At 41.3% G+C, this 12,169-nt stretch overlaps 1 protein-coding gene across 1 annotated transcript; it reads left to right on the top strand.

Moving 5' to 3' along the window:
- Positions 1–259: 259 nt before the first annotated feature.
- crip1 (cysteine-rich protein 1) lies at positions 260–5,168 on the top strand. The gene is made up of 5 exons (XM_066684561.1): positions 260–396; positions 3,549–3,643; positions 3,855–3,912; positions 4,606–4,658; positions 4,856–5,168. The coding sequence occupies exons 1-4, from the start codon at positions 357–359 to the stop codon at positions 4,644–4,646; spliced, it is 234 nt and encodes a 77-aa protein (XP_066540658.1). The 5' UTR covers positions 260–356; the 3' UTR covers positions 4,647–4,658; positions 4,856–5,168.
- The last annotated feature ends 7,001 nt before the right edge of the window (positions 5,169–12,169 follow it).

Below are 12,169 nucleotides of genomic sequence, written 5' to 3'. Positions count from 1 at the left end.
TGAGGACCTTCCATAGACTTAATAATTACTGTAGCCAATAAACGCTGCACCAACACCTAACACTAACTTTAACTTCAGTAACACAATGTAAATTACTCTTTCTAAACTTTCTAAAACTTTAGCTTTAAAGTACCAAAATGAGATAATCCTATCCTTGCAAGAACATCTGGTCCTCACAAATGTATAAAAACATACACACACACACACACACACTCTGAAAGAGTGCACACCCAGACTGTTCCTCCTCCTCTTCCTCAGCGGTATAAAGCAGGTGGACACTGCTGCTGCACCCCGCTCCTCTGTGTGTCCTCAACGGGATTTCATCTGAAAAGAAACATAACTGCAAATCTGCCACCATGCCCAAGTGTCCCAGATGCACCAAGGAAGTGTACTTTGGTAAGAAAACAAGCTTTTACTTCCCAGAAATTTGACTGAAAACAATAACCTTTGAGAAAGTAAAGAGGCACTTAAAAAGGGTACATTACAATGCATTGGTGCTAGAGTAAGTTACGATGATGATGATGATGATGATGAAAGACATTCCAGCAGTGTTTGCGCTGCATTACAAGGGAGTGTCAAGGAAGTATGCAGAGATAAGACATGTGCTTTGTGCATTTGAACTCACTTCCTGCTTTCGCTGTACTGAAAGAACTGAAACTTCTGTTAATAAACACCTTAAAGCTGACCTGATGTTTACTTTAAAGAGACTTTAAACGTATTTAAAGCTTTGAAGGTGGCTGCTGTTCAGGACATGCTTCAGTGTTGTTTCACAGGGCACTCGATGCATATGAACAAGCAATAAGTTATAGTTCACAAGCTTTCTGGCAATAACTGTTGAGATATTTTATTCATTTGGAAACTATGCTGTTGGGGGAACTGTGTGTGTAAAAGTAATTTAAGTACAAACGCACATTTTTAATCAAGTTCAGATAAATATGTTGCTGCATGCTCTATAAGTGTAAACACACGAGCAGAACTGAGGAGCTGCATTGTAGCAGGAAACACTGATGAGGTGTATTTATGTGGAAAAGGTCTTACAGCGCACCCTCTCTAAGAGTCTCAGACTGTAAGCTTGCCGTGATTGTTGCCTAAACAGTATCTAATACCATTTTCAGATGTTCTCCACCAAGAACACGAGGATAAAAAGTTAAAGAGATTGAGTTAAAAGTGCTTCCTTCCGACAGTTTCACAATGATGTTTATGATGATAATAAATCATACACATATAAGAGACTGAAGAATGAAAGGCCTAGGTCTGGGAAGTGCAAGATGGGTCAGAGTAGAGCACGTGGACTTACAGAGTTACAGAGCCCTCAATGCTAGAGTGCGAAGACATCTGTCTCTCTCTTTCTCTCTCTTTACTGTAAGTCTGGGCTCCAGGTCACTGTCCTGTCAATGGGATGAATGGATCTTCTCTGTTAGGCTTTTCCCTCCCTGCAGATTTACTCATCTCTCGGTGCCAAACTAAACGCTCCTGGTTGTTTTCCCTTAACGTAAACAAGAATGGGTCATTCTTTTTTTGTTTGTTTGTTTAATGGCTGAGTTTCAGTCTTATCAGTCGAGTCAGAGCTCGCTCAAAGTGTTATAGCCCATATCTCTGATTTGTGTTGGTTAGAACGAACACACGTCCTCCAGCTCACTCCGTACGGGAGGTAGCAAAAACACACCTGGACTCCAAATGATGTGGGATGTGTTTACATGCTGGATGGAGGGTGGCCAAGCAAACCAAAACCTCTCCAAACCTGGAATGTGCATCTATCACAATCAATTCCACCGAATTTATTTGTCTTCATGCATTTGTAGTGCTGTACTTTCTGTTCCCTGAGCTAAATAACCTCCTCATCGACGATTAAAGACTCTCATCACACTCACTGGGGCTCTAATAGTCAGATGGAAGCAATCACACTACCGCTGCTTTCCTGACGGAGCTCTGAGCACTATGCAAAACAATAAAAAAACAACAAAACCAAGAATCCAACATCCCTCGCACTTTCCTCCCACCACTACATCAGCAAGGGCGGTTAGAGAGAAAGGAGAACAATCCCTGCACACAGCAGATTCCCTCTTACACTGCGCTGAAATCATTCAAATCATGTTCATTTCGCAATCGTTAATTCCAAACTTTAGGTGTTAAATCGATAGGTTGTGGGTGTTAATTCAATACGGTGGACACTGCTGTGTAGCATCTGGAGCACTCCCAGTGACCACAGTAGTATGGCAGCTAACCTGACTATGTCTGATGGAGGCTTTTAGTCAGTTAAACACAGGAAATTCGCTGGAGGAAGCCAGGACATTTGAGTATAATCAAAGCACAAGAATAGAGTTGCAGATTGTTTGCTTCAGTGTTTGCAGTTTCCACACGTGAAACCTTTCTCTATTTTACACTCCTTCAAGACAATCAGGAATTCAGTTGAGCACCAACAATGAGAAGTGAGACTTGCAAAAAAAAAGGAAAGCATTAAAGATAGCGTCACCCTCTAAATAAATCGCTAATCTGTCAAAGGAGTCTAATCAGTCCGTTCAGTATTTTCATTTAACAGTCATGGAAACTTGGCAAAAAGTATGTAGTAGATGGTTGGTGACCACCACAGTATTTTTGAGGAAATGAAATGAAATCCTTTTCCTTTGTCTCTTTTCTCTCAGCTCAGAACTTTTCATGGCGTGGTGTATTTGTGCTTCACTTGGTTTGCGTCACTGGGAGAAAACCAGGCTCTGACGCTCAGTGCAACATCTGTACGGACCATCACCACCATTAAATTGTAGAGGACATCACAATAAACATGTGTGGCCTTGAGTGTCCCCAAAGCACAAATATGTACGACAGCGACTCTGAACTGGATCTGCACTTTATTTTTCGACAACTCCTTTGAAAATCTTGTAATCTCAAATGCAAAGCTTGACATCTACTCTCTCTTTATGGGAGTCATAATTCGCCAGCATCTTCTAGGTTCTGTCCCAATTACAGACAGCATTTGGTTTCCAGGGGATGTAGAATCCTGTCCAAAAAAACTCCCTGGAAACATCTCTGCTGCAGAAACATTCACAAGCTTCTAATTTAGTAGAAAAGAAAAAAAAGTCCCTTGGTGCAAGGTTTTCAGTCCTGGTTGTTTACGAGAATCGCTGAGACGCTCTTATGCATGCAGCAGATAAAGGCTTTCTTTGGATTTACAAGAAGGAGGCTGGGTCTGAAATTCCTGAGGGTATGTCCCGGGGACTCTGGCTGCACAAACACACCCACCTAATCCCTCTCGACTCGTGTGTCCAAGGGAGGAAACAGCACTGCACTGATCTCATCTGATCAGAAGACAGGTCACAGTTCAGAAAAGCAGCAGTAGAGCGGTAGTGTGTGAGATAATTATATGGAATGCCAGAATAAAAAAACCCATACCTTGGTAACTTTAACTGTAACTTAATTTAATTTTTTTTATTACAGTAGCTGTAGGTTAATAGTACAGCAGACTCAGTGCTTTTGAATCAATACAAAAGAGTTTTTTTACGACTATACATTTATATTATATGAACTATACAACTCTTTTCTTTATATTTCAGCGGAGAGAGTGACGTCTCTAGGTAAAGACTGGCACAGACCCTGCCTGAAGTGTGAGAAATGCAACAAGACTTTGTCCCCCGGCTCTCATGCAGAGGTAAAGCCATCTCCCTGTTGAATGACTACATGAGAGCAGTAACATTATACTAAGACTCAACCGACCGATGTTGACTTTGCTGTTGAGGCCGCAGTCAAAACAATGTCTGGAGCTGCAGTAGCTGTATGTTTTTCTTGAGGAGGGGCGTGGATTAGCCCTGCGCCATTATTCTTTCAAATCTGTAAACGCAACGATGTGTTTTGTTTCGCAGCATGAGGGAAAGCCGTACTGTAACAACCCCTGCTACTCTGCGCTCTTCGGGCCCAAAGGTGAGTCAACCTTTAATGCGACGGTGTTGTAAATTAGACATGCTACGGCACTCTAGGGTCAAGGTTGTTATTAGTTGTTGTGGCATAATTAACCCGTTACACCGTGTCCTCTCAGCAAGAGACATGAGCAAATGTCTTCGCTGTCTGCGACTGTCAGTGTGCGATGCTACATGATTTATTTTGACAGACATCCCATTGAAACAGCAGATACGATTAGGCTTATTTGCTCATGGGCTCCCCCTACAGTTGCAGAGTGTAATTTACATTTACAGCACTGTTCTGAAATAAGGCAGGGAGTATGAGGTGGTCTACTCCACGCCTCCAAAATGAGCAACGGCAGCCCAGATTAGCAACAACAGTGGCTCTATTCTTGCTAATACAGGGCAGTGAAGCATCGCAAAGCACCACTGTGCCATGTCTTTCCCTCCCATCTCTTGCAGTGAGGACAAAGTGTAATGGAACAGTCTCAAACTCAGACAATGCAATGTAAACTGTAGGAGTCTCACAACCTCTGACAAAAGGTTGAAAACACAACGTTAACATTGCTTCCACAAGTTCTCCTTTTCAAAACGAAGGAGATTAGAGTCAGAAAATGGTACATCTGGGTTTCCGCTGTTGTGGGTCAGCTGCCACTGAGCTGAAAACTATTTGATGTGAGCTCATTCCCTCTCTCTCTCTTTCTTTCTCTCTCAGGATTTGGACGTGGAGGCACCGAGAGCCACACATTCAAATAGATCTTCACCAACGTAAGTATGTTGTTTAGTCCTATGGTGAACTATTTTAAGTGGATAATTCCTACCAGTGCTGCAGTTCAAGTCTAGCGTCCAGAAAAAGCAGCCCTTGTTCTTAGCAGTGCTTTTTATCCCGTGCACACCCTGTCAATCCCTGCTGATAACGTGTTATTTACATTGCCTGTGCTTTCTGTTTGGTTCTGTATTTGCAGATTCTCTCTCTCTCTCTCTCTACAAACCACATTTGCCTGGAAAGGAGGAATTAGGACGCATTCAACTGCATTTTTAACTAAACCAAAGGAAACAGTAACATAACCACGACCTTTGGGTTTTTTAACAAACCTGTTTGAGGGTTTGTTTCCCAGGCCTAGATTAAGCCTAAATTTAACTTAATCAATGTCCAGGAAACCAGCCGTGGAGATTTTACTGTGGAGAATGTACTGTAACCTGCTATAGAAGAAAGGAATTACGGTCTGGCCTATTTTGAAGCACTATTTTAATTGTTTTTCTAATTAAACTTTCTGTTCAAACCTTGTGTCACTTTTTTATTCAGTCTCTTACAGGTTTTTGTTCACTCATTCACACACACATTTGTAGGAGAGCAGAGTCAGCAGTCACTGGAAAAAAAAGCAACTCTGCAAGTACTGGAACATACCAAGTAAATTGGTGCCTGCAAATTGCATTATAGTCAACAAGCTTTAACAATGAACACTCCTCCATGTCCTCAGCGCAGGATGTGTTTATTCAGGATTAATGTCACACTTCTGTCATTACAGAGAGTTTAAACTATTACTCTTTCTTAACCAAGTAATTCAGTTTCATAGAATGGATCCAAAAGACTCTAGAAACACTTGCTCAGTGCATGTGTGCATAATGTGGAGCCCACAAACCAACACACTGTGAAACAAGACCACCCTGTCAGTTTTCTGTGGTCTGTCCAAGTCAGAAAACATGAGGTAAAACGAGCCATTCTGATTCTGCTCTGCTTCTGATGCCAAGATTTTTAGAGCTGTCCCGCCCCCTTGTCCGAATCTGTCCAATCACAGCGCTGGACCCGCGTTTATGTGAGAGCACAAAGACGAGGTTAAATGCAGCAAAACAGACACAAGAAGAAATGAGAGCACTGAGTAAAAACGGAGAAATTGGGAACGGAGAAGAAAGAGAACCGAGTGAAAACTCGAAAAGCTTCTGCTCCTCGCTCCTCACTGCTGTGAGCTCAGGGTCGGGGTGAACAGCGAGCGGCTCATTATCATTTAAATGAACCAGATCAGGCAGTTCTCCACTGGGCTGTTTAGACGGGGGAAAACGTTGCTGTAGCTTTTGTGGGGTTTTGACCAAAGTGGGTCACATATGTTTTATTAAAATTCAGTACTGTGCAATAAATATTTCCTTTTCAAAACTTAAAATTACTAGTAAAGATGTCTGTAAGAATACATTTACAAAGCATATGTCTCAAAGCATTAAATACGTCCATTTAACGATAACAGATATGGTGTTACTTCGGTGCAATCTCGAATACCTTTATTTACATATTAATATTTAAGGATTTTTATCGCACTGTTAGTATCTTTCTCCCATGTATCCTTATATGGTAGCATTCCTTCATATAGGACAGGCCACATAAGGAAAGCTCAATGTGAGAACAGGCCCATGGTCATTTTGAGCAGACTGACTCAACGGGTGAACTGATTTTTGGGTCGTTTCAGTGGACACGGTGTTCCCTTTGGCTCTGGGAGCGCTTGTCCATGCCCGTCCACTATCTACTGCCCTCCCCACCACAGACACGCTGGCAACAGCTTCCTCTAGCTGTCACAGGGCAGTCACCACCATGGTAACAGACACAAACAAAACCCAACAGAGGACCGGCCACCGCTCTACTGGACTCACTCTCCCTCCCCCTCTGTCTTTTGCCTTCGCCCTCTGAACAAAGACCCTTTATCTCTCCCTAATCTGTCCACAAAGAGTCCTTAGAGAGACAATGAGATAGAGACAGAAAAATGTAAGCTACACACTTTAGTTATTTCACCCTTGTCATAATGATGAAGTAAATTTTCAGATCATGCAGCTGTTCACATTCACCCTCGTGGCCTTAACACAGGAAGAACAAGCTTACAACACCTTTTGCCTAAATGACGCAACCTCTGCTTTTAGTCACTAAACCGGAAGTGAAAAAAAATCTGCCAGAGCTTAAACATAGAGAACTGATCACAGCAAGACACAGTGGCTCAGCCTAAAGTTCTCTAACCACGAGCAATGCACCAATCAGTGACACTTAACATTTTCTCTTGCACAGTCTTTGAGACAAGTTCGGTTTTAACTACATTTAAATACTTTTATGACCAGTGGATTGTCCCAGGTCAGCTGCGCTGCACATGAATCTGCCTGAGCTGTTCAAACTTGTGCACTCTTAAATCAGCAGGGTTACAACAGCAGGATGTTTTCCCTCCCCTGGTTTAATGACAGGATATTGCACAAGCTAGCTGTCGCTAAAATCAAAACTGGGAGGAAACATGGAGTTTATAACGTTCCCCTAAAAACAACAGTAAATAGTTTTGGGATTTATCACTTTCTCAATGTCTTAGTCATGAAGTTGATACGAAAAACGCCTGCCAAGTTAGCAACAGTGTACACTTTAGCCAGCACATTTTAGTTCATCAACGCAGGTTCCACACTGGAAACTTATTCCTTGGCTTGTGAAATGGATCTTTTAAAAGCTTTTCACTGATTTATGAAATAACGTGAGTGCTACATCTTCTCAGAGACTCAGATAAACTACAAACTGAATACACCATAACATGTTCAAACCTGTCATCTTTGATTTCTTACTAGAAACGTAATATGTCCGTTGGCGAACACACTTCACTTGTTAACTTTCAAGTCAAAGCGGCCAGCAACGTATTCATCGTCCAGGATATATTTCTGAGGAGAGCTTGCATCACTAAAGGATTCAAATGGACACAGGCTCTTAGGGAACTTCAGGGGCAGCCATTTTGACAACCCGGTCTCACACCTACTCATGACATAGTCACATATTTTCTACATTTTATGCGACAATATCACAATCGTAAGTGAATGGGTAATTACCATACAAACCCTCATATGAGTGCCCCATGTTATGCGACAGTAACATGAAAAGACTTCCTCATTACAGGTGTCATTACCATCTGTTAATACCAGTCTTATTTTTATTTATGGAAAATATAACATTACTAATTCATTATTTGCTAAAACATCGAAGCATATAACGGCTAGAGAAATGTCCTTTTCAGTATTAACCTTTTGAATATTAGTCAAAATAACGTTAAGTAAAAGAAATGTTCTCGTTAGAGTTAAAGCTAAAGTAGGACACCAATAATAAATATTGCTTAGGAGAAATATTATAATAAAATACTTTATGCCTTTGTTGGAATAATAACCAATAATGTGTAATTCTAATCATGCCTTTTCTATGTTATGAGTAATGACGCCTGTAATGAGGAAGAGTTTTCGTGTTACTGTCGTATAGTGTTTCTATGGTAATTACCCATTCACTTATGATTGTGATATTGTCGCATAAAAAGTCGAAAATATGCGACTATGTCATGAATTGCAGTCTCATATATATGTGACTATATCACGAGTGAGTGTGAGACCGGGTTGATTTTGATGGTCTGGGGTTTGCTGACACATTTACAGCAGCATGTACGCACTAGCATGACCATAGCATTCAAGAATCATTACCAGGCACAGAGACTTTTACCTGACTACGGGCTGCATTCTCCCTTTGTGGGTTCTGTTAATGTTTGTCTTTCATTTATGTTAAACACCCAGAGAGGGGATATCAGCCATGCGCTCTGGTGGAAAATAGAAGAGTATTTTTACTAGCCACTGGTGCTGATTATTGGCAAGGATTCGGACGATTAGCTCAGGAAGGTTCTGCCACTTGTACTTTAAGTTCCAAAAGGGTGGAGGCAAAGAGTCACTGTCTTATCTCAGGGTAATTCGTTTACAGCTGGTGTTGTGAAACCGTTTTTCACGTACCTCAACAACTGACATAACAAGCAACAGCTACATGTCTGAATCATTCTCATTGACTAATTAATAGGGGTAATTTGATGACAGTGCCGTTGTAGACTGTTGAATGGAGCCCCTTAGACTAGTTCAAACACAATTCACATATGGCACTAATCTAATTAAACAGCACTAATACCGCTCTCTTCATAACGTTCCCTTCCGATGTTCAGAGGTTTTAAAAACCCACATCACACTCCTCTGAGAAAAAGTGTGTTGTGATGTAATTTATTACAGTAACAAAAAATATTCCCCATCCCCTCGTAACACGTATTAAATCAAATCTATAAAACTTGACTGATGGCAGTGTTATGGAGGAGGATGCTATCTAAGCTGCAGGTCATTATGGACAATGGCTTCCACCCACTCTACGACACAGTGCAAGACTCATTTCACTGAAATGCACCACGGAGCGCCACAGGAGGTCATTTTTACCTGTGGCCATCAAGCTCTATAACCCCTCCCTCAATGTGTGACACTACAGTTCATCCGTGCAATACTCAATACCAAATAATACTGCTTATATGTGTAATAACAACAATAATGTAATTCATTTCTCTTAATTATGTGTGCCTTAATTCAGAGGTGCAATAATTTTAACTTAAAATGTATTTTTTTTAAGTATTATTATTAGTTTTTATCTTAATAAACAGTTACATAAACATTTGCAACTGTAATTACTAAAATTTGCATCTGGGATCAATAAAATATTTCTGATTCAACACATATAACTATTTAAATACATGGAGCAAAACATAGACAACCAACATTGTTATGGAGCCAATTTTTAAAAGAAGAATAGTTTGTTTGGAAATACCTGTAACAAAAATCGGACAAAAGTCTTCACGCAACCATGCTGAGAAAAATGCCTACATCCAGTGCAATGGTCTTTAAGTTCAAACTGATTGTGAATAGAGGAGTCTCTGCGTGTGCATGTTCAATAGAAACAGAGCTCTCCCATCACTGGGCTTTCTGTCCTGTTGGAGGCACTGTGTTTGTTTCTGAGTGAGCACACAAGGGTTTATTCAGAATGGATTTCTGAGAGGTCAGAGGATCGATAAACACAGTCCTCATGTTCATATACTTCTCTTCATGTGCTCTGTTGTCCAGCAACACATCACACTTTTAACAGAGAAGGCGATGAAGCAATAAATATAGTGGCCACTAGGGACAGTGCTGAGGCTACAGCAATATCTGTGAAATTTAGTAATACCATGGAGATCTGTGTGCAGAATTCACCACAAAGGGAGCAGCTGTACCATGAGACACTGTCCATCTCCCAAATGAATCATGTGTTAATTCAACAGAGCACGAGAAACAGAGTTCTATTCATAGCGGCGAAGCGAGGGAGTTTCTGCCGAAGCTGGTGTTCGTTTCTCTAATTGACTGAATGTGGACGTATTCCCAACTTTTTCAACTCCCTCTTTCTGTTTCTTTCCAACCTTCAATCTCCATCTCCTCCACTCCACGAGAATACCGGAGAGGACCTGGAAGTGATTATGCTTGCTGGAAACAGCTGGCTGCAGCACAGTACATCCCTGCAGATGTGCTATAATGAGCACACTAGTGTTTACTAATGAGGGCTGAGAGTGAGAATGAAAGGCCTGTCAAGTTGTGGATGGCTATGTTTTGTGACACTGTGGCTGTAGAGTTTAGGAAATGGGATACACCTCTTAAAAAAAAAAAAAAAACCCAGGCCAATCCCATGATTCCTCCCCTCCTCCAAAATTGACATAGTGCAGTTTTTTGTAATAGCCATGACAGAGGCTCTGTTCTCCCTATTACAGGTGAGTGAAACACCTTCACAATGAATTTGAAACTGCAATTTCAAGGTAAAAATACTACCTAGTGTTCCTTTAATGACGCACCTAATGATTAAACAATGTAGGCTCAGGGAACAGCTTAGCCATTCTGTCTGAAAATGTCAAGGGACATGCAAACATTCAACACTAGCTCAAGCTGATACACTATATTTAAGACAGCAGCCATTAATGATTAAAAGCCCTTTTCCTGCCAAGTGAGAGCGAGTTTGAGGTTGTGGCTGTTGTAAAATGATCGCAAAGACTGCAGCTAAACAGTTTCACAACCGTAAGTTGATGGCACGCTGCAGCTGGCCTCCGCTCTCCAAGCCGTCTCCTGAGGTCTTTTATTTAGATCTCCCATCGAGAGGGTGATTAAATTAGAAATGCAAACAGGAGATGTCAGACGGCCTAGGTCTACAATTACTGTAATTACAGCAGGAGATGTAAATGTAGGTGGGAACATCGGTGTGGGAGCTCATCACTGATCCAGCTGATCCAGATGTTGTTGATTCTCTAGTTCTCCGGCTCGATGCACGGTTTATGAAAGCTTCAGCTCGTCAAATGAAAGACATATAAACACAAATACACACAAGAATTGTTTGTGCTGTGTTGCCAGTGTTAGAGTTTGTCGTCTTCTAATCTTTTCCATTCCGTCTCCTCAGCTCTCTGCTTGGGTTTATACTCAGAATTAGACAGATTTATATCAGTAAATGGTCAGGTGAGCTTAGTGTCTCTATGTGCTCAGTTAGTGAGAGTAAGCAATGTGTGTAAGGTGTACCTCGTATTCATTCAACTTCTGCAGCCCCTTTGTTCTTTTCCTACTTGGATTAACTGGGCAAAAGGCCAGAGCACCAGCCTTTTCTATTTAATTCTATAATTACATTAATGTTTTGTTTTTTTTTTGTTCTTCTTCAAAGGTCAGGACCCCCATGGAGAAAAAAGGAGGTGGTTGTATCATGGCACTGTTACAAAGCTTCCACTGGCTTGTAGAGCAGCAGAAATATCCCCTTGGAGTTATTCACTGTAGCTCTGTCCAATACATCTGGGAGTAGTTGGAGATGTTTGATCCAGAACTAATCTTCCAGCATCAGTAGCTCACTAATGTTCCTGCCGTCAAGTCCTCAAACAACACTCAGGCATCTTCCCAGAAGAGCAGAGTAAATTAGCTTTAGACAGCACCTGAAAAACGCCTCATCAATGCATCATACAGTAAAATATCAGGTCTCGAAAACAGAACTCCTCTGATCTCTCACTGCTGCCATGTGTCCACAAAGACAACCAACACCCAGTGTCTTCTTCTCCAAGGCTTTTTTTTTTATTTTATTTAGGCCAATCTGTTTTACCTGATCTCTTTGTCCAGGTTTTGGGATGAAATACAGCTTCTGCGTCTGTGAGCCTGTATTCACAAGGCACTCATTCATCTTTCTGAATGCCCGGAGTTTATTCTGGAACATACATGAGGTGGATTCCAGTTTGTATCTATATACCTTCTCCGTATTTCACATTACTGCTTCTGGCCACAGCTTTTCTGGAGCAGTGGGAGATTATGGCTTTAAGGCATGGCATTGGCCTGAGGGGATTACAGGGGGTAATAATGGCTTTCTGTTGGAAATAAAGGGAAAGAAGATGATATATGTATGTGGCTGGGTTTCAGCTGCATCCACTGTTCTGCTA

This window comes from Hoplias malabaricus, chromosome 1 (assembly GCF_029633855.1).
Source record: "Hoplias malabaricus isolate fHopMal1 chromosome 1, fHopMal1.hap1, whole genome shotgun sequence".
Lineage (NCBI taxonomy): Eukaryota > Metazoa > Chordata > Actinopteri > Characiformes > Erythrinidae > Hoplias > Hoplias malabaricus.
The sequence above is the reverse complement of the archived record's forward strand: the minus strand, read 5'-3'. Positions and strand labels throughout refer to the sequence as shown.

Excerpts from the sequence above, each read along its gene's own strand:
- crip1 (XM_066684561.1), top strand. The coding sequence starts at position 357 with ATGCCCAAGTGTCCCAGATGCACCAAGGAAGTGTACTTTG. Across the intron at positions 397-3,548 it reads CACCAAGGAAGTGTACTTTG|CGGAGAGAGTGACGTCTCTA; the intron begins GTAAGAAAACAA and ends TTTATATTTCAG. Across the intron at positions 3,913-4,605 it reads TGCGCTCTTCGGGCCCAAAG|GATTTGGACGTGGAGGCACC; the intron begins GTGAGTCAACCT and ends TTTCTCTCTCAG.